The sequence below is a fragment of the Crotalus tigris genome, unplaced genomic scaffold (assembly GCF_016545835.1).
Source record: "Crotalus tigris isolate CLP2741 ecotype Arizona unplaced genomic scaffold, ASM1654583v1 scf7180000018525.42219311030:4301911, whole genome shotgun sequence".
Lineage (NCBI taxonomy): Eukaryota > Metazoa > Chordata > Lepidosauria > Squamata > Viperidae > Crotalus > Crotalus tigris.
In genome coordinates this window covers 293,827-314,248 of record NW_024097057.1, presented here as the reverse complement: position 1 = coordinate 314,248, position 20,422 = coordinate 293,827, and the positions used below count along the sequence as shown (strand labels likewise).

Genomic DNA, 20,422 nt, shown 5'->3' with positions numbered 1-20,422 from the left:
GTCAGGGTTGATCTCCTCCAGGACTGACCGGTTGGATCGCCTTGCAGTCCAGGGGACTCGCAGGAATCTTCTCCAGCACCAGAGTTCAAAGGCTTCCATTCTTTGGCGCTCAGCCTTTCCTAGGGTCCAACTTTCACAGCCATACATTGCAACTGGGAAAACCATGGCCTTGACTATACAGACTTTTGTTGGCAAGGTGATGTCTCTGCTTTTTAGGATGCTGTCTAGATCTGCCGTAGCTTTCCTCCCCAGGAGCAAGCATCTTTTAATTACTTGGCTGCAGTCTCCATCTATGGTGATCTTGGTGCCCAGGAAGATAAAATCTGTTACTACCTCCATTTCTTCCCCATCTATTTGCCAGGAATTGAGAGGGCCGGATACCATGATTTTGGTTTTCTTAATGTTTCAATACCAGAAGTATTAGTACCACTTTATAAATCCTTAGTAAGGTCACACCTGGAATCCTGCATCCAGTTTTGGTCACCACCTTGCAAAAAAAATGTTGAGATTTTGGAAAAAGTTCAGAGAAGAGCAACTAAGATGACCAAAGGCAGGAGGCTAAAACATGTGAAGAACGGCTGCAGGAATTAGGTATGGCCAGTCTAGAGAAAAGAAGGAGTGACATGATAGCATTATTCCAGTATTGGAAGGGCTACTACAAAGCACCAAAAGGCAAGACAAGAAACAATGGATGTAAACTGAAGGAAAGAAGCAACCTAGGAGAAACTTCCTAACAGCAAGAACAATTAACCTGTGAACAGCTTGCCTCCAGATGCTATGGGTGCTTTATCATGGGAGGTTTTGAAGAAGAGACTGGACAGCCACTTGTCTGAAATGATATGGGGCTCCTGCTTGAGCAGGGGGCTGGACTAGAAGACCTCCAAGGGCCCAGCTCTATTCTGATTCTGAAAGCCAAACCTGGAGCAATGAGATCTACTGGGAGCATGGTTGAATTCCAGGCTTCCACCACTCAACTGCTCCAGCTGTCCCATCACCTCAGTCTGGTTTGGTCATGAGTCGTGGGGACTGAAAGACAAATGGAACGCCCGAGACTGGATAGGTGAAGTTGGCTTGGAAAGGAAATGGATGTATCAGCAAAGGTGGGCAAAATCTGAGGGAATATGGGAGGAAAACAGCCACCTCTGGGGCTAGGTTTCTACACAGGACTTAGAGCGATGGGGTGACATCTTTGGAAGTGGGAAGGCTGGATCCAAGCTGGAAGGGCACAAGCATTTGGACTTATATACTGCTTCATAGTGCTTTCCAGCCCTCTCTAGGGGGTTTACAGAGTCAGCATCTTTGCCCCTCACAATTTGGGTCCTCACGTTACAGACCTCAGAAGGATGCAGAATCAACCTTGAGCTGGTCAGGATCGAACTGCTGGCAGCTGGCAGAATTAGCCTGCAATGCTGCATTCTAACCACTGTGCCACCATGGCACTAGAGAGCTCTTTCTAGAAGTCCAGAGGGGAGGTGGCGCCACAGCAATTTCCCAGGCAGCCCTTCCTCCCGCCCTGCATCTTCCACAAACTTCAACTTCTCCACTGGGGCCCGCCTCTAAGGAGCTTCCGTGGGGCCGGGGAGAGAGGATCCCAATCGCTGGCGCGAATTCCTCTTTTCCGCGCCAAGCGGCGAAGGGGAGCGTTTCCTCTCGTCACCCAGCCCGGAGGCGTCGCCGGAGTCGCAGCGCCAAACGAGCCTCGCCACCCGCGAGCATCTTCCGCACCGCCTCCTGATGGCCCGGGGTGGGGCGGGGCCGGGGCGGGGCTTGAAGGGGGTGTGCCTCGAAGAAGCGGAGAACAATAGGCAAGCTGTGGAGTGGGCGTGGCCCTGGCCGGCAGAGCCACCAATCAATCGCTCCCAGCGGGGCGCACCCGCTTAGTGGGCGCGGCCAGCGGGACGCGGTGCCTATTTAAGCGAGCCCCGGCGCCGGCTCGCCCTTCCAGTTTTCGCGGGCATGGCCGGGCGCAGCTGCTTGTCTCGCGGGGTGCTTCGCGCCGCCACGTCCTCCGTCGTCGTCCCGAGGCGTCCGCGCTCTGCCCCGGTTGCGGCTCCGGCTCCGGCCACCCCGGAGCAGGATGCCGTCCCCGCACGGGACGCTGTGCCCCCGCACGGGACGCACCTCCGCCAACGCCCGGCGCCGCCGCCCCAGCCGCGGGCGGTGAACTTCTCGGATGCGCGGGAGGCTTTCCGGAGCAAGACCAGCGGCCAGCTCCTGCGCGGGCTGCTGGTGCTCCGCCTCTGCGCCCTGGAGCCGCTGGTGCAACGCGCCGAGCAGGTGAGCGAGGATCCGGCCGGTCCTGCCTGCCCGGAAGAGCCGAACGGCCGCGGGGAAGGGGTGACTCAGAGCTCCGTTCGGCTGCTCCGAGCCTTCATCCTCGGAGGCAGATTTATCTCGGCGTAACAGAAACGCGGCGGTGTCTTTTGCTTAAAACTGGGCTGTTATTTTGGACGGGAATCTTCAAAGGAGAAGAAAGACATGATTGACAGGGTGTGACAGGCTGTTGAATGCTACTCAACCCCCGACTCCTGTTCTGATAACGGAGGAGGTTTAATGCGCTTGTGACCCCCCCCCCCCTCCGGGAGGGTCCTAAGATTGGGTGCAGGCTGCCCCTTTTCTGGTACCACTGACTGGTTCCCCGGGGGTGTTGGGGAGAGGTTGGGCTGTCAAACCAGGGAGGGGGGGGGCGAGGTTTCTCATGCTTGAATTGTCCCCAGAATTACTGCAGTCCATGAACCGTGCATGCACGCTCCTTGCAAGCACCCCAAAGGAACGTGAGAAGTTTGGAAGAAGCAACTTTAGGGGTTGGTATTGCAAAAAAAGCAATGCTTGGATCTACCCTTATTAGCATGAACTGTGATAGCTCTAGGAGCTATTATTCCTAAGAAACTCTAGGGCAGTGGTTCTCCACCTGTGGGTCGGGACCCCATTTGGGGTCGAACGACCATTTCACGGGGGTCGCCAAACAACACAGTCTGCCATTTTTCCCCCCTTTTCCTTAGCTGTGCGACTCCCTTTTATTCTATTGGCTTTTGAAAGCCAATAGAATAGCCTCTCTTGAATAGAGTCTAATTCTATTGGCTTTCAAAAGCCAATAGGAATTGTCCAGGCTGTCTCTGCCCTGCTGAGCCTGCCAAAAGTCCCATTCTGCAAACGGTGCTGTACCAGTTGAGTAGTCCTTGACTTACGACCGGTTGAGTAGTCCTCGACTTACGACCGGTTGGGGGTCGCGGCATTAAAAAGGTTGAGAACCACTGCTCTAGGGCAGTGTTTCTCAACCTTGACCATTTTAAGGCATGTGGACGTCAACTCCCAGAATTCCACAGCCAGCATTGCTGGCTGTGGAATTCTGGGAGTTGACGTCCACATGCCTTAAAATGGTCAAGGTTGAGAAACACTGCTCTTAGGGAGTGTTTTGCAAAAGAATTAACATTTTTCTAGGTAATGGGATCAGCATGTACATGAGGCTACCTCCCCAGGGGAGGGGGGGGGTCAAGTGAGAAAGCCAGCCCTGTGACTGCCCCCCTCTTTCCACAGCTGATGCACCTCAGCCAGAAGCTGCTGGGCCAGTGGCTCTTTGAGAAGCTGATGAAGCTGACTTTCTATGGGCAGTTTGTGGCTGGAGAAGACCAGGAAGCTATCAAGCCACTCATCCGGCACAACCGTGCCTACGGCGTGGGCTCTGTGCTGGACTACAGTGTGGAGGAGGACTTGACCAGTGAGGAGGCCAAGAAGAAGGAACTAGAGTAAGAAACTCTTCTGATTTTGCAGTCATTGCAGCCGTCCAAGAAGTTAGGGCCCAAGTACAAAGATGCGTTTCCCGTCAAACGCATCATAAATCCGGTTACAGTGGAGTTGGAGCTTCCAAAAAGACTTTTTTTTTTTAATTGAAAATTTTTAAAAAACTTTTACAGAAACAGAAAAAAAAAACAATAACAACAACAACAAAAGAAAAAAAAACCCCAAACAATACAACCTTCCCCCAAGCCCTCCCAAATCACTCCCCTCCCTCCCCCCCCCCCGAGCTTCCCAGAGCAGAATATAGGCTTAATTAAAAGAAATTAACGAAATTATAAAATAATTAAGAACAAAATATATATGAATACAGAATTATAAACCTTAAAAAGAAGAAGTATTTAAAAAAAAAAGCAAAGAAAAGAAAAAGAAAAAGTAGAGTTTTTATACAAATTATAAAAAGGCTAAATGGTATTTTTTCATATCCAATTTAAATTGTATAAAATTTATCCATTTTTCCCATACAGCAAAAAATTTCTCTTGCGTTTGCTTTCAAAAAGACTTAAGACAAATCCACCCTGTATTTCATTGTAGAGTGCTCGCCCTTAAGGCCTAAAGCAGGGGCCCCTGGTTCGTGGACCAGCACTGGTCTGCACAAACAAGCAAAGCCCCATCCATGGGATGTAGGCAGTACACGAACCCAGGCCCCCTCCGGTCCGCAGAAAGATCTTTCTCCATGGAACCGGTCCCTGGTGTCCAAAAGGTTGGGGATCTCTGGCCTAAAGCAGCACCTCCTGCAGCACAACCTAATATGGTCAAGGGAGAACCACACTTTGAGATGAAGGAAATACTAGATTCTCGGAAGCACCAAGGTGCTACCCAGTATTTGCTGGCTTGGAAAGATTTGCCGGTCACCCAAAATGCCACAACTCTTCTGGTGTGGCCAACAGGCAGCAGGGGGAGGGCTTATCTGTGTGCCAAGGGGTGCCCATTTCCTCTGCAGCAATCATTTGGAGAAGTTGAGGTCATAGCCCGTTACATAAGAAGTGGTATGACAAGGGCGGGGGAGGCGTTGGCTTAGAGAAAGAGCTGATTTGAGGAAGGATTTGAAACGAGGGATGACGCAAGGCGTGCCCCAGACATTAATCTGCAGGAACTATTCCAGTCATGTGTAATTCTCAAGTTTGCTGTGGCCTTATCGCCTCTGAAAATTGAGTTTCGGGTTTCAGGCGGTGAGTCAAAGGCTCATGAGGAGCTTTGCTGTGCCTTGAGACATTCCTCCAGGATCTTTTCTTTTTTTCCCACAAGGCCGGTGGGGGTTGGGGGCATGAAGGGAGGTGAAGGCCAACACTGCCGGTGGAGGTGGGACTGACCGTTATATGAGTGGAACCGGTTAGACCAGTGTTTCTCAACCTTGGCCGTTTTAAGGCATGTGGACTTCAACTCCCAGAATTCCACAGCCAGCAATGCTGGCTGTGGAATTCTGAGAGTTGAAGTCCATATGCTTTAAAATGGTCAAGGTTGAGAAACACTGGGTTAGACCAACCTATCTACAAGCCAGCTCTGCATTGGTGCCTCCCTCACAACTAGCTTGGAGGAAGAGCTTCATTGTGTGCAGTGAGTGTGATGCCGGATTTCTCTGCAGGCAACCAGGCCTTTTTTTTTTTCAGACTCTCTGAGATTCTTCGGTGTCATTTACAAAGCAATCACAGGCTGATCTACAAATGATGCCTTTTTTTTTAACGCAGCTGCTATACTGGCAGCATGTGTTAACTTGCCCAGGGCAATACTTAGGATGTTTAAAATGACAGCACATACTGGCCTGTAGCATTGCAAGTATGAGGAAAGCTGGGCAGGTGATGCCAAATGCGATGGGAAAGGAGTCCCTGCACATTTTATTCTGCTAGTTGCTGACTATAGGGGGGGCGGCACTCCCCTCCTTTTTGAGAGCCATGAGCCAGCACTGTCTGGAGACTTTTCCATGGTCATGTGTCCAGCATGACATTGCAGAGCGTTGTTACCTTCCCACCGAAGTGGTACCTATTTATCTGCTCGCATTTGCGTGCTTTTGAACTGCTAGGTGACGGGAGCTGAGGCGAAGACAGGCACTCGCCCTATTGCGTGAAGCTTGGGTCTCAAACCTGGGCTGTCGGCTTTCCAGCTGATAAACCCAGCGTCTTAATCACTGCCCTAAATGCGATGAGTAGTGGTGGTGTAAGGGCCCACCTCAATCCTCCCTCCTATGAAAGCAGAACTCCTGGAACAGCTTCATTCCAAAAATAACTTTTATTAGGAGAGGTTGACAGGCATAAAAGGCAAGATCTGAGGGTTTCCCACACGAATCAATAGGTTAAAGGAACATCCAGCAAACTCCACCCCAATAGTCCATTTGGTCAGTTCAAACGGGCCAATCTCCAGGTGTGAACCCACTGTGGGAACAGGGTTGATAAGACGCTTCCGCAGGCAGAGATAAGCCAGATGGCCAGAAATGCATTCCTTTCTCACTCCAGGCCTGCATCATGGGAAATAGTTCAAAGAGCAGGCAGAAAGAGGGAAGCGGAGAGGATACACTGTATTGGCTATAGCAAAATGAGAGCAGATACATTATAGATATATTATACATTATACATCTGCAAGGCGATCAAACCGGTCAGTCCTGGAGGAGATCAACCCCAACTGCTCTTTAGAAGGCCAGATCCTGAAGTTGAAACTCAAGTACTTTGGCCACCTAATGAGAAGGAAGGACTCACTGGAGAAGAACATAATGCTGGGAAAGATGGAGGGCAAGAGAAGAAGGGGACGACAGAGAATGAGATGGCTGGATGGAGTCACTGAAGCAGTAGGTGTGAATTTAAATGGACTCCAGAAGATGGTAGAGGACAGGAAGGCCTGGAGGAACATTGTCCACAGGGTCGCGATGGGTCGGACACGACTTGAGGCCTTTGAACTATGGTGCTGGAGAAGACTCCTGTGAATCCCTTGGACTGCTCTTTAGAAGGCCAGATCCTGAAGTTGAAATTCAAGTCCTTTGGCCACCTAATGAGAAGGAAGGACTCACTGGAGAAGAGCCTAATGCTGGGAAAGATGGAGGGCAATAGAAGAAGGGGACGACAAAGAATGAGATGGCTGGATGGAGTCACTGAAGCAGTAGGTGTGAACTTAAATGGACTCCAGAAGATGGTAGAGGACAGGAAGGCCTGGAGGAACGTTGTCCATGGGGTCGCGATAGGTCGGACACGACTTCATAACTAACAATACATTACAGATACATTATACATCATAGATATAGCACCCAAGGCTTCCCCCAGCAGTAGAAAAGTCAAGTTTGAAAACGGGTCAAGTTAGACCAGAGAGAAAAGCACCAGGACATCCCCCCACCCCGGACACTCCTGTGATGGGGAGGGACAGTTGGGCAGCAGCTTTTTCAGTGGTTGGACTGAAGTGCAGAAGAGTTAGTGGAGAGAAAGATTGGGGTGACGTGATAGCTTCTTCCAGTATTCTGTCACAGAGAAAGGGGGGGGGGTCAACCTGTTCTCCACCTGAGAGTAAGGCACTGGATGGAAACTTATCAAGGAGAGATCCAATCTAGTTCTCGATCACTGGAGGTTTTCAAGAAGAGTGGGGCATCCATTTGTCTGAGGTGAGATGTGGTCTCCTGCTTGACCAAGAGATTGGACTAGATTCACAGTGTTTCTCAACCTTGACCATTTTAAGGCATGTGGACTTCAACTCCCAGAATTCCACAGCCAGCGTTGCTGGCTGTGGAATTCTGGGAGTTGAAGTCCACATGCCTTAAAATGGTCAAGGTTGAGAAACACTGGACGAGAAGTTATTCTATGTCCGATATGTCAAACACAAGGTCCGGGCGGCCAGATGCAGCCCGCGTAGTGGTCTCATGCGGCCCACAAAGCCATCCTGGAAACAGTGAGGGAACGGCCCCCGCTGCCTTGGCCCTCAGGTGGACCATGTGAGGCTCCTCCAGTGGACCATGCCTTGACACTTGCCCCGGTCCCACCCCCTTCTGCCAGAGACCCTCAGATCTGTCCCCCTCCTACCCAGGCCCCCACAGGCACCCTTGACGCGAACGATATAGAGCTGGCCACACCCACCCCATAGGCCACACCCACTCCATCCACGCCCACCCAGTAGACCGCACCCATCCTGGCCACATCCATCCGCCCGCCCTCCCAGGCCAACCACAATGCTGATGCGGCCCTCAATGAAATTGAGTTTGACACTCCTGTTCTATGTTATTCTGAGCAGTGCAGCTTCCTGTAACTTGCCTTCTTCCCCACCTGGCGTCATGTTGGGAAGAGGTTATGTAAAGGGAGCAGGGCTTCATCGTTCCAGTAACATGGCAGTTCTCCAAGAAGGCTGCCAATTTTGGCCTGGGAAAAAACACCCCTCCCTGGTCACAGAAGGTCCTTGGGGGACTCTGGGTCACCCCCTCCCTCTCAGCCCAAGAACTGATTGGGTAGTGGGAGGTTTGGATCCTGGTCCTTCCTTATCCGTGGAACTCGCTGTCCCCCATTCAGGCTACCTCTCAGCTCCACTTCGGAAATCCACCCAACACAGGAAAGGTTAGGGAGGCAAAGACGGCTGGAGTGATTGAATCTTGCCAGTGATTGTGCTGGATCTCCTCCTTGCTCCCTTTATACTGGGTTAGGATTAGCACTGAGTAGATCCCCTTTAAGTCTCTAAGGCATTCGCCCTCTACTGTGGTCATTTTAAGACAGGGGTCTTCAAACTTGGCTCTTTTATGACTTCAACTCCCAGAATTCCTCAGCCAGTGTGCCTGGCTGAGGAATTCTGGGAGTTGAAGTCCACAAGTCATCAAAGGGGCAAGTTTGAAGACCCCTGCTTTAAGATGTATGGACCAACTCCCAGAATGCCTTAGAATAGAGCTGGAAGGGATCTTGGAGGTCATCTAGTCTAACCCCCTGCTCAGGCAGGAAACCCTATACCATTTCAGACAAAGAGCTGTCCAGTCTCTTCTTAAGAACTTCCAGTGTTGGAGCATTCACCGCTTCTGGAGGCAGGTTGTTCCACTGGTTAATTGTTCTCACTATCAGGAAATTTCTCCTTAGTTCCAGGTTGCTTCTCTCCTTAGTTAGTTTCCATCCGTTGCTTCTTGTCCTGCCTTCAGGCGCTTTGGAGAACAGCTTGACTCCCTCTTCTTTGTGGCAACCCCTGAAATATTGGAGCACTGCTATCATGTCTCCCCCGCCCCTGAGTCCTTCTTTTCTCTAGACTAGCCAGACCCAAATCCTGCAACCTTTCCTTTAGTCTCCAGGCCTTGAATCGTCTTCGTTGCTCTTTGCACTTTTTCCAAAGTCTCAACATCTTTTTTTATAATGAGGTGGATGCAGCATTCAAAGTGTGGTCTTACTAAGGTTGTAGAAAGCAGTACTAATACTTCACGTGCTAGGGGAAAAGTTTAATACTTCACATGATCTTAAAAAGCGGCCTGGGTTGAGAAACGCAGCTGCTCCAAGGAGCTTGTGGAGGTCATCCTTTGGATTTTGCTGGTTGCTGCCAGCGCCTGCCTCCTTGTTCTGCGCACTTTCGCTTCCTGTTTGCATTCTCGCTTCCTGTTTGCATTCTCCCCTGGAGACGAGCTGCTTTGCATCGGAATCTGGAAGCAACAACTGATTAGGGAGCTTCTCCCCCCCCTTGGGAATTTGCTTATGCCCTGCTCAGAAGGAAAGCCGAGAAGGTCCTGCCTGCACTTTGCGTCACCGGGCGAGTGTTGTTTCTTCTTGGGACACGGTGTGTTCCTCGTGCCTTGCCAAACAAGCAGCCTTCCGCTTTGCGATTGGTCAAGGGACGGCCTGGCCCCTCGGCCGGATTGGCTGCGGGAGAGGCAGATCCCTTACGCAAGCCGGGCAGCTGCCAGGAGCATGTGGGGATCTCAGCTGGGAGCCCTGTGCACCTGACTCCTCTTTCTGCTTGGCCTGGCGAGATCAGCTAATCCGGCTCTTGGCAGGCCTGGTTCTCTGCCATCTGATCTCCGGGGAGGCGTTTTGGCACCTGTTTTGCAAGCGCCCATTCATTTCAGCCTGGGCTGCGCAGGGGAATTGGCCTTGCTCTTGCGGGTCACAATTTGGCAATCTTCCTCCCTCTGGTCGCCCCTATTGGCGGTTGGGCATCTGGCAACCAATCAAAGAGAATATTTGTGGCTCACAGTTGAAATGAGGGGTCTTTGGTGCTCTCTGAGCTTCTTGCAGATGCTTCTTTAAATTTTGTGCACTGATGATGTTAGGTAGAGGACAGGAAGACCTGGAGGAACATTGTCCATGGGGTCGCGATGGGTCGGACACGACTTCGCAGTTAACAACAACAAAACAACAACAACAATGGCTAGTCTAGAGAAAAGAAGGACAGGGGGGAACATGACAGCAGCATTCCATTATTTGAAGAGCTGCCACAAAGAGGATGGAGGGGGTCAACCTATTTTCCAAAGCATCAGAAGGTAAGACGAGAAACAGTGAATGGGAACTAATCCAGGAGAGAAGCAACCTGGAATTAAGGAGAAACTTCCTAACAGTGAGGACAGTTAAGCAGAAGTTGTGGGTGCTCCATCACTGGAGGTCTTTAAGAAGAGACTGGACAACCACTTGTTTGACATGATATAGGTTCTCCTGCTCGAGCAGGGGGCTGGACTAGAAGACCTCCAAGGTCCCTTCCAGCTCTATTCTACTCTAAAGAGTGGAATCATTAAAGAACGGAGGTTTTTAAGAAGAGGCTATCACAGTGGTTCTCAACCTTTTTAATGCCGTGACCCCCCCCCAACCGGTCGTAAGTCGAGGACTACTCAACCGGTCATAAGTTGAGGACTACTCCACTGGTGCAGCACCGTTTGCAGAATGGGACTTTTGGCGGGCTCAGCAGGGCAGAGACAGCCTGGACAATTCCTATTGGCTTTTGAAAGCCAATAGAATTAGACTCTATTCAAGAGAATCTATTCTATTGGCTTTCAAAAGCCAATAGAAGAAAAGGGAGTAGCACAGCTAAGGAAAAGGGGGGGAAAATGGCGGACTGCGTTGTTTGGCGACCCCCGTGAAATGGTCATTCGATCCCAAATGGGATCCCGACCCACAGGTTGAGAACCACTGGGCTAGACAGTCCCTTGTCTGAGAGGGTATAGGATCTCCTGCTTGAGCAGGGGGCTGGACTAGAAGACCTCCCAGGTCCCTTCTAGCTCTACTCTGATTGATTAATGAAACATCTGCAAGAAAATAACCAACCTCAGAGACCACCAGGACCCCTCCACCTTGTCTGAGCTGGAGATAGGGTGAATTAAGGGCACTGTCTGGAACAGGACGTCTTTTCCCATGGGGGGGTGGGTTACAAAGGGGTGCTTTACAAAGACCGTCTCTTCCATCTTGCCAACTTTGAGGGAGTTTTGTCTTTGGGATGAATAGGTTTAAAGCCCCCTGGTTCTTTTTTGTTATTTGTTTAGCTTATTAAACCTCCTGGCAGGTTTGCCTGTTAGCTCTGAAGTTCTGGATCGCCTGAACCGGAGCGTTCTCTGCCACTTTTCCAGGCAGCTTTTCCTGCTCCAGAGTAAACACAAGCACGCCCTGGCACTGGCCACTCCTGTCAAGGGCCATCAGGCACTTAGTCACTTCTGGGCTGGAACCTCAAGGAAAAATTGGCTGCCAAGTTGCTGGGAAACACAGACCCAACCGGCAGTTACCTTAAAAAAATAGGCAAGAGCTGGATTGCACTCTGGGAAAAAAATATCCAAGACGTAGCTGTATGGCGTCTTTATCAGGGCTGAAAAGGACGTGCAAACTTTTCGATTCTTGGAATTCATTGAACAAGGTGTCCTTTTAAAAAGAACAACAACAGGAAATTGGGAGAAGGAAGTTCATGTGCAAAATAGCTATTTAAACCATGAAACCTGTAGTTCCCAGTCAATCCAGGCTCCCGCGTGAAGGGTGACACTCCAGATGTGGGGTCAGTTCAATACTGAGCTGTCCTAACCTGGCCCAACCTTCAGGAGTGCAGGAACAGCTGCCTCCACAGCTCAGGAATCAGTGAGACAGAATAGAGTTGGAAGGGACCTTGGAGGTCTTCTAGTCCAACCCCCTGCTCAAGCAGGAGACCCCATACCATTTCAGACTAGTGTCTGTCCAGTTTTTTCTTAAAAACCTCCAGTGATGGAGCACCCACAACTTCTGGAGGCCAGTTGTTCCACTGGTTAATTGTCCTCACTGTTAGGAAGTTTTTCCTTAATTCCAGGTTGCTTCTCTCCTTGATTAGTTTCCATCTGTTGTTTCTTATCCTGCCTTCTGGTGCTTTGAAAAATAAGTTGACCTCCTTTGTGGCAGCCCCTCAAACACTGGAATACTGCTATCATGTCCCCTCTAGTCCTTCTTTTCTCTAGATAGGCCATACCCAATTCCTGCAATCATATTGAGTAGAGTAGAGTAGAGTAGAGTAGAGTAGAATAGAATAGAATAGAATAGAATAGAAATAAGGAATAGAATAGAATAGAAATAAGGAATAGAATAGAATAGAATAGAAATAAGGAATGGAATGGAATAGAATAGAATAGAATAGAATAGAATAGAATAGAATAGAATAGAATAGAATAGAATAGAATCTGGAAGGGACCTTGGAGGTCTTCTAGTTCAACCCCCTGCTCAAGCAGGAGACCCTATACTATATCAGACAAGGAGCTGTCCAGCCTTTTCTTAAAAACCTCCAGTGATGAAGCACCCACAACTTCTGGTGGCAAGCTGTTCCACTGGTTAATTGTCCTCACTGTTAGGAAGTTTCTCCTTAATTCCAGATTGCTTCCCTCCTTGATTAATTTCCAAATATTGTTTCTTGCCCTGCTTTCTGGTGCTTTGGAAAATAAGCTGACCCCCCCTCCTCTTCTTTGTGGCAGCCCCTGAAATACTGGAACACTGCTAGTTACTCAAAATCCAGCAAGACCTTTATTATGAAACTACCCTGCCAGTCAGGATCCCTTTCTTGGACCTCAATGAAAACATTGTAGAGTTGGGGGCGGATGGGGAGGTGATTGCAACACAGACAGTCCGACAGTCCGTCATTCATCTCCCCTTGGAAGTGGATCTGAAGGAAGAACAGTCAGCTCCCTCACTCTCCCCCCCCCCACCCCTCCTTCCTTAATCGGCTTTGGCAAAGCATTACAAATTCCATCAGCCCCTCTAGGTCACAAGACTTCTGGTTAGGGGGATGAACCGCCCAGGTTTCTACAGGCTCCTCAGATTGCAAATTCCCCCCAAAAGCTCCCTGGTCTAATAGGTTTCACTTGGGGAGGGTCTCTGGCTGCTGCTGTGGCAGCAGTAGCTGCCCTCTCCTCGTGCCCCCCCCCCATCTCATGCATTCCTCTCTGCTTTCTGCATTCCAAAAAGAAGACTGCAATCTGGATAAATCTCAGAATCCTGGATAAAACCCAGAAGATCTAAACGGCCTTTAGAGTCCCCTACCCAACCTCCGGGCCACACACCACTACCATTCCTCAGAGAAGACAAACTAAGATGATTAAAAGCCAGAATTCTGGGAGATGAAGTCCACGAGTCATAAAAGAGCTAAGGTTGCCTACCCCTGCCTAAATGCCTGAATTTTGATCACGTGACTGTGAGGAAAAAACATTTAAATATTTAAACCAGGGGTCTTCAAACTTGGCCCTTTTATGACTCGTGGACTTCAACTCCCAGAATTCCTGAGCCAGCCATGCTGAGGGGAAAGGGAGAGATTTCCAAGCTGAGCCATGCTGGCTGTGGAATTCTGGGAGTTGAAGTCCACAAGTCATGAAGGGGCCAAGGTTTCCACCATGCTGGCTGAGGAATTCTGGGAGTTGGAAGTCCACGAGTCATGAAGGGGCCAAGGTTGCCTACCCCTGACCATGGGGATGCTGCAATGGTCATAAGTGTGAAAAATGGTCATAAGTCCCTTTTTTTCCAGTACCGCTACAACTTACTGTAAGTCAAGAACTAACTGTACTCCCAGGGAGTCCATCACAACTTCAAACCTTGCTTAGATGACTGTTGTAAGTCAAGAACTATTTGTAGAAAGCAACCTACACCCTAACCCACAGATCCCCAAGCTTTTGGGCACCAGGGACCAGTTCCGTGGAGAGAGGTTTTCCCACAGACCGAAGAGTGTGTGGTTTTGTGTGCTTCCTGCATCCCACGGATGGGCCTTTGCTTGTTTCGGCAGACTAGTTGCCAGCATGCCATGGCTCGGTACTGGTCCACGGACCAGGGGTTGAGGACCCCTCCTCTAACCCTTTCCTTGTTGAGCCACAGCCCTGGAGATTTGACTGCAAGGCCCACAGATTCTGATATTGCCAAATGTGCATGTAATTTAGGCTGGAAGACCCTAATCCTAACTCACTCTTGGGGTTGCCTCTGGGCTGCTGTGGACAGCTGTGCCCCCCTTTGGCTGGGCAGTGTTTGCAGAGTGAGCGGCTTGGGGTGTGTTAACTTGGAAGACCCCCTTTGGCAGAAAGTAAAGTATTCTTCCTTCCTTCCTTCCCAGCTCCTGCGTCTCTGCCTTTGAGAAGGAGACAGGCAGTAAGTAAAGTTTGGGGTCTCCAGCCTGCCCTGGGGAGGGGGGCCTAGCAAAAACGTCAGCCTTGTGGCTTCTTTCCCCCCCCCCCCTGCAGCCTAGAGGGGCTTTGCAAGATGCAACATGTTCTCTCTGGTTGCATTTGACACAAGGAGCCCCCGGGGAGCCCCAGAAGAAGCTGTAGGGCCAGAGGCCTCTTTGAGTCTTTTCACGGCACGTCAAGGGGCGCATACCCAAAGTGGTGGGGCCCCGGCTCTTCTCTGGGGGGGGGGAGGAGGTAGGAATTCTAAACAGTGAATAGCTGCCCTATTTGTTCCTTAGCTCTCCAAATGTGCTGAGAGAAAAACAGCCAAAGGGCCAAGAGGTTGGCCTGATTCTTTGTGAGGGGCTCTGGAGGCCCCAAATACCAATAGCCCTTTAGACTTATATACCACTTCACAGTGCTTTACAGCCCTCTCTAAGCGGTTTTACAGAGTCAGCCTGTTGCCCTCAACAAACTGGGCTCTCATTTTACCAACCTCGGAAGGATGGGAGGCTGAGTCAACCTTGAGCTGGTGAGAATCGAACTGCTGGCAGTGGGCAGAATTAGCCTGCAGTGCTGCATTCTAACCACTGCACCACCACGGCTCTCATGGATGCTTCTGGTCCAGGCTTGGTCACCATTTTTGCTCTCTTGTCTTGGCTGACTTTGCCTCACATCCTGAATGTAAACAGATTTAGACATCTTCCCCCCCCCCCAAAGTCAAGCAAGTTAAACCATGATACCCAGCAAGGATGGATAGCCAGGATTCTTGGTCCAGCCTAGAATTTGAAGCAATTGCTTTGAGAGGAGGGGGGCTTGATGGGCTCAGGGTCTAAAGAGGCTGGGGCTAAGGGGGGGGTCCCTCCCGATTTGCTGTCCTTCCCAGAGCAGAGAGAGAAGCGCTACAGCGTCCATCACAAGTTTGGGGATCGGCGGGATGGCGTCACTGGCGCCCGAACCTACTTCTACGCCGATGAAGCCAAATGCGACCGGCACATGGAGACGTTCGTGAAATGCATTGAGGCCTCAGGTAAGCAGCCTTCAGTGCCCCCACTCAGCCTCCCCCAATCAAACGTGCTTCCTCCCACAGGAAATACAAAAGGGTGCAGGACACACAGACACACACACACACACACCTGTACAACCTGCCTTCCAAGCTGGGATGGGCAAACATGTGGCCCTAGATCAGGGCTTTTCAACCTTTTCACCCATTGTACCACTTTTAGGATAGGGCAACATCTGAGTACCACCAGTCGCCTAGTAAGGTGTCAAAAACTGGATGACCCCCCAAAAAAGGAAAAAAGTGATAAAGTACAGGTAGTCCTCGACTTACAACAGTTCGCTTAGTGACTGTTCAAAGTTACAATGGCACTGAAAAAAGTGCCCCCCAAGCCACAGCCGAGCAAGACACCTGCCGGCCCACCCAGCGGCGCTCTTCCTTCTGTCCGAGTTCATTGTTGTGAGCATTTCTGTTGAGGATTGGCAACGCGGGGTGAGGTGGGGGGGTATTTAGGTTTTTATTTCCCCCGTCTGCTGGGTGGTTGCAGCAGGTTTTGGTCACTTCACATGACCCTGGGACACTGTGACCGTCATAAATAGGAATCAGTTGCCAAGCCTCTGAATGTAAATCACAAGACCCTGGAGATGCTGCAACACTCCAGCTATTGGTGCTTCTTCTGGGCTCAGCAGAAGCACCAGGATCAGTGCTGAGCTCCAGCTGGAGCCTGGCGCTGATCCTGGCGCTTCCACTGAGTCCTGACAGCCCCGAAGAAGTGCTGATCCTGGCACTTCCGCTGAGCCCTGACAGCCCTGCAGCTCCAGCCATCTCTCACTCAGGCTTGTGCGGTGCTGCCACCGGTTCAGCTCATTCCCCTCCCCCGCTACCACTTTTCTAGGATGGTCGCGTACCACCTGCCAGGTGCCAATGTACCACAGGTGGTACCCGTACCACTGGTTGAAAAGCCCCGCCCTAGATGATGACCTGGGATCAGGCCAATGGGGAGAGATGGGGGGGGCAGGGCTGGAGTCCAAGCAGCTCTGGGGCTGTCTCCTCCACTTTGGCTGCCCTCCAAAGATGCTGCATCCACCTAGTCACAATTGGGAAAATGTGACCATCCTAGACCAGGCCAAATCCAAAAATGCCAGGGAATTTCTAGAAGTCTGGCCCTCTGACAAATCAGCCATCGATAGACACATGGACATTTAACAACATCTCTGGACGATGCCAAAGAGACCATCAGCCAGCCCAAAGCACCTCTCCACCAGTAATCAGAGATCTGCATAGATTAACTCCAAGGTGTAAGGACCCACCCCACTTTGCATCTTAAGAAGACAAAACTCTTGGAATAGTTCTTCCAACAGGCATCCTTTATTAAGAGAAAATGGTTGCAGGCGTTCTAGACAGGACTTGGGGTCCAAGCTCTCCCATTCAAGTTTTAAGGGGTTCCCCAGTAGCCCCACCCAATCACCCCCTTCTTCCAGCGACAGTCTCAGGCATTACACTCCCACCCCCTTTTCCTTACTGCCGGCTGGGTGGAGACTTCAGAGAGAACTACATGAAAGGTAATAGCCCCATTGTTATGGTTAGTCCTTTTGGTGATATCCACATCCAGTTCCTTTGAAGTTACCGAAGGGAGGGCCATAAAGCCCCTTTGTTCACCCCCCTTCCCTTCCTTGTATGGCAGAATCCATAGAAGGCAGAAATGGGTTTTTTTTATAATTGATAACTAGAGGTGAAATATAATTGGATTCTGACAACTTTAGACCAACAATCAAGTAAGCAAGACCCCAGTCAGGAAACTGCCCTGGAGCCCAACCAAGGAATCCCTAAGACCCCCCCACCCACCCACCCAGACAGACAGACGGACAAAACACCAGAATATAAACCGACAGCAAACAGCATTCCTGACTAGCCCTGGTGTTGTTACCTAGTTAAGGACCCCTCAGGTTCACTCCCGTCGCCAGCCTTCTTGGCAACGTCGCTGCTGCTGTTCAGTTCTGCAAGTGGAAGCTGATGTGCCTGGAGGAGGTCTCGATTGAAGGAGTTCAAGAGGTTCCCCCTTGGCATCACTCTGGGGTCACCTGTCTCAAGGCTTCGGGAGGGCAGGGCGGCTGAAGTGCTCCTGGGGAGATGCTTGGAGGCCGAGGGTCTTTCCGCGCTAGAAAGGGCCCGAGCGCTAACTTGGTTGTTTTTCTAGGAGGCAGCTCCAAAGACGGATTCTCTGCCATCAAACTCACAGCGCTGGGCAGGCCGCAGTTCCTGGTAGGTGATTGCCTGTTCTGGATAAGCAGCATTTGGTTAGAAGAGAATAACAGAGTTGGAAGGGACCTTGTAGGTCATCTAGTCCAACCGCCCTACCCAAACAGGAGACCCTACACCATTTCTGACAGATGGCAGTCCAGCGTCTCCAGTGATGAAGCTCCCACAACTTCTGAAGGTTACTTCTATTCCAGTGATGGCGAACCTTTTAGAGACCGAGTGCCCAAACTGCAACCCAAAACCCACTTATGCATCGTCGGGTGCCGGGTGGGTGTGGCCCATTGGGTGGGCGTGGCTGCGGTGGTAACGGCAGGCTGGGTGGGACTAAAAAGTTCAATCAATCAATTCCAACTTTGCTAGATCTTTTTCTTTCCCGCAAGAAGTTGAAATTGACTGATTGATTGAACCTTTTTTTTTTTTGCACATGGCGGTGGAGGCCTAAAGTGAAAAGGTTTTATAAAACCCAGCTGAAGGCCTAGGACTGGGGCGACGGCGCACATGCCCACAGAGAGGGCTCTGAGTGCTGCCTCTGGCACCCGTCCCATAGGTTCGCCACCACTGTTCTATTCCATTGCTTGATTGTTCTCACTGTCAGAAAGTTTCTCCTTAGTTCTAAGTTGCTTCTCTCCTTGATTAGTTTCCATCCATTGCTTCTTGTCCTGCCTTCAGGCGCTTTGGAAAATAGCTTGACTCCCTCTTCTTTGGGGCAGCCCCTGAGATATTAGAACACTGCTATCATGTCCCCCCCCTCGTCCTTCTCTCCACTAGACGAGCCACCCCCAATTCCAGCAGCCTTTCCTTATATGTTTTAGCCTCCAGTCCACTGATCATCTTTGTTGCTCTTCGCTGTGCTCTTTCTAGAGTCTCAACATCTTTTTTATAGTGTGGAGGCCAAAACTGGATGCAGTACTTTAGGTGTGGTTTCTTGCCTCCCTACTGGCCCATCGTCTTTTAGCTTGTCTCAGGCCCTTAAGACAGACGCTGCAGACTGCCAGATGTTGCTCAATTCCCATGCGCAGTGCCTCTCACTGCTGGCAAAGCCGGCAGTGGGATCCCCTTGATGAAACAGGGCCACTTTTCAGGATCCAGGAAGGGTGCCTTCTCTGTCATGGCACCTGACCTCTGCAATGAATTCCTGTGGTCATCCCAGAAGGCTTAAAGATGATCTCCCAGGCCTGGGTTAGGGTGCTGAGAGCTTAGAGTTTGGGTATGTGTCCTGTGTTGCATACTGTACAGCAGGGGTCCCCAACGTTGGCAACTTTAAGACTTGTGGACTTCAACTCCCAGAATTCCCCAGGCAGACCTGAAATGACAGGTGTTCCTTAAATGTAAGGACTCATTGTTGCTGGTAGTTAGAATCTTTAATATTATTATTTGCAAACAAAATGAAGGTTTCCTATTTAGAATATTAAGCTGTCAGGTGAGTAAAACAGCAACATCAGAACCGATCTTAGGTTAATAGGTTAATCACACATAGTTGGAGAACTGCTCAAATTCTTTTATTTAATTTTAGAGCCCGGTACAGATGCATTTCCGTTCAAACAATCACACAGTTTGTAATGTACATAGGTTTGCAAAACAATGGGATAATAAAGGAACGTTCCTGAACTTTGCTTTATGATGCATCTCATGGGTACCGTGAAATTGTGTGAATGCATCAATGCAGGGCATGCTATCTCAGCTTGCAGAGCTTGGATGCATGGAATGAGTTTACCAAAGATGTAAAGGTTGCAGAGTATACAGCCTCCTGCTACGTAACTAAGCTCCATTTCATGCTGAATAAACTAAATTATTAATGTATCTTAAATAGAAAACTAGATAGATTTTTTTACTCCAAAAGCATTTTATTAAAATACATTCGATACAAATTGAATGGGAAGGTTGGGGGAGGGTATGGGAGGATTGGGGAGGTTGGGGAGGGTATGGGAGGGTCGGGAGGGTTTGGGGAAGGGAATTGTTTTGTAAAACTTAAAAATTTTCAATAAAAAAAATACATTCGATATAAATTAAAAAAAATCCAATTTAAATTTTAAAAAATCTGATTTTTTTAATTTTTTTTTTAAATCATTGATTATTATCCGCTTATCCAAGAGGTCTGATCTACCAATGCCCATCCAAGGTTCCTGGTCAATGCAGGGGATGTTTCCGCGACTGACCGAGCTCTCAGGGACGTGGTGCAGATGTTTTCACTCGAGAAAGGGGTGCTCATTCGGTCTCTGCTTGCCTCCAGCTGCAGTTCTCAGAGGTGCTGGTGAAATGGAGAAGCTTCTTCCACCAACTGGCTGCTGAACAGGGCAAGGTGGGCCTGGCAGCTCTGGAGACCAAGCTGGAGGTAGAGAAGCTGCAGGTGAGTGGCTGACAAAACGGAGTTGGCTAAGGCGATCCGATTCCTGCATTGAGAGAAAATACCTTTTGGAAAACAGGTGCTGGGAACAAACGTGGAGTTGCCTCCTCTTGTGGTGCTTTTCCCAAAGATATTTGCCCTAAGCTCTTTCCTGGAAACTGCTCTCCCTTTGGGGGGCTTGTGTTGCCCCATTCTCCCTCCCCCCACAGACACACACAGGAATATATGGAAAGAATTCTACTGGTGTGTTGTGGTTCCAGCTAATGAAACATTTCAAAGAACTTCCAGGCATTTATTTTCCTAAAAGTCTTTTATTGTTACAAAATATCGGCACAGGCACAAGGGAGGGATGCTAGGATCTAAGTTCTCTTCCTCTGAGCAGTTAAATTATCAGCATGTTCCCTCCCTAAATTAGCCTTCATATCTCACATTATCCAATTAGTGTGAAGGTCAAATGTTTTCTTCCTCTCTCTTTCCAGGGCTTTACCCCCCACCCCCCACCCCTTCTGCTCTT

At 49.9% G+C, this 20,422-nt stretch overlaps 1 protein-coding gene across 1 annotated transcript in view; it reads left to right on the top strand.

Moving 5' to 3' along the window:
• The first annotated feature begins 1,930 nt into the window (after positions 1-1,930).
• Positions 1,931-20,422, top strand: part of LOC120312578 (proline dehydrogenase 1, mitochondrial-like) — a 31,322-nt gene continuing 12,830 nt past the window's right edge. The window contains exons 1-6 of the mRNA XM_039353466.1: positions 1,931-2,277; positions 3,538-3,746; positions 14,254-14,288; positions 15,192-15,335; positions 17,503-17,567; positions 19,795-19,911. Of these exons, the coding sequence (XP_039209400.1) occupies positions 1,957-2,277; positions 3,538-3,746; positions 14,254-14,288; positions 15,192-15,335; positions 17,503-17,567; positions 19,795-19,911 (891 nt within the window). The 5' untranslated portion in view covers positions 1,931-1,956. The remainder of the gene's footprint in view (positions 2,278-3,537; positions 3,747-14,253; positions 14,289-15,191; positions 15,336-17,502; positions 17,568-19,794; positions 19,912-20,422) is intronic.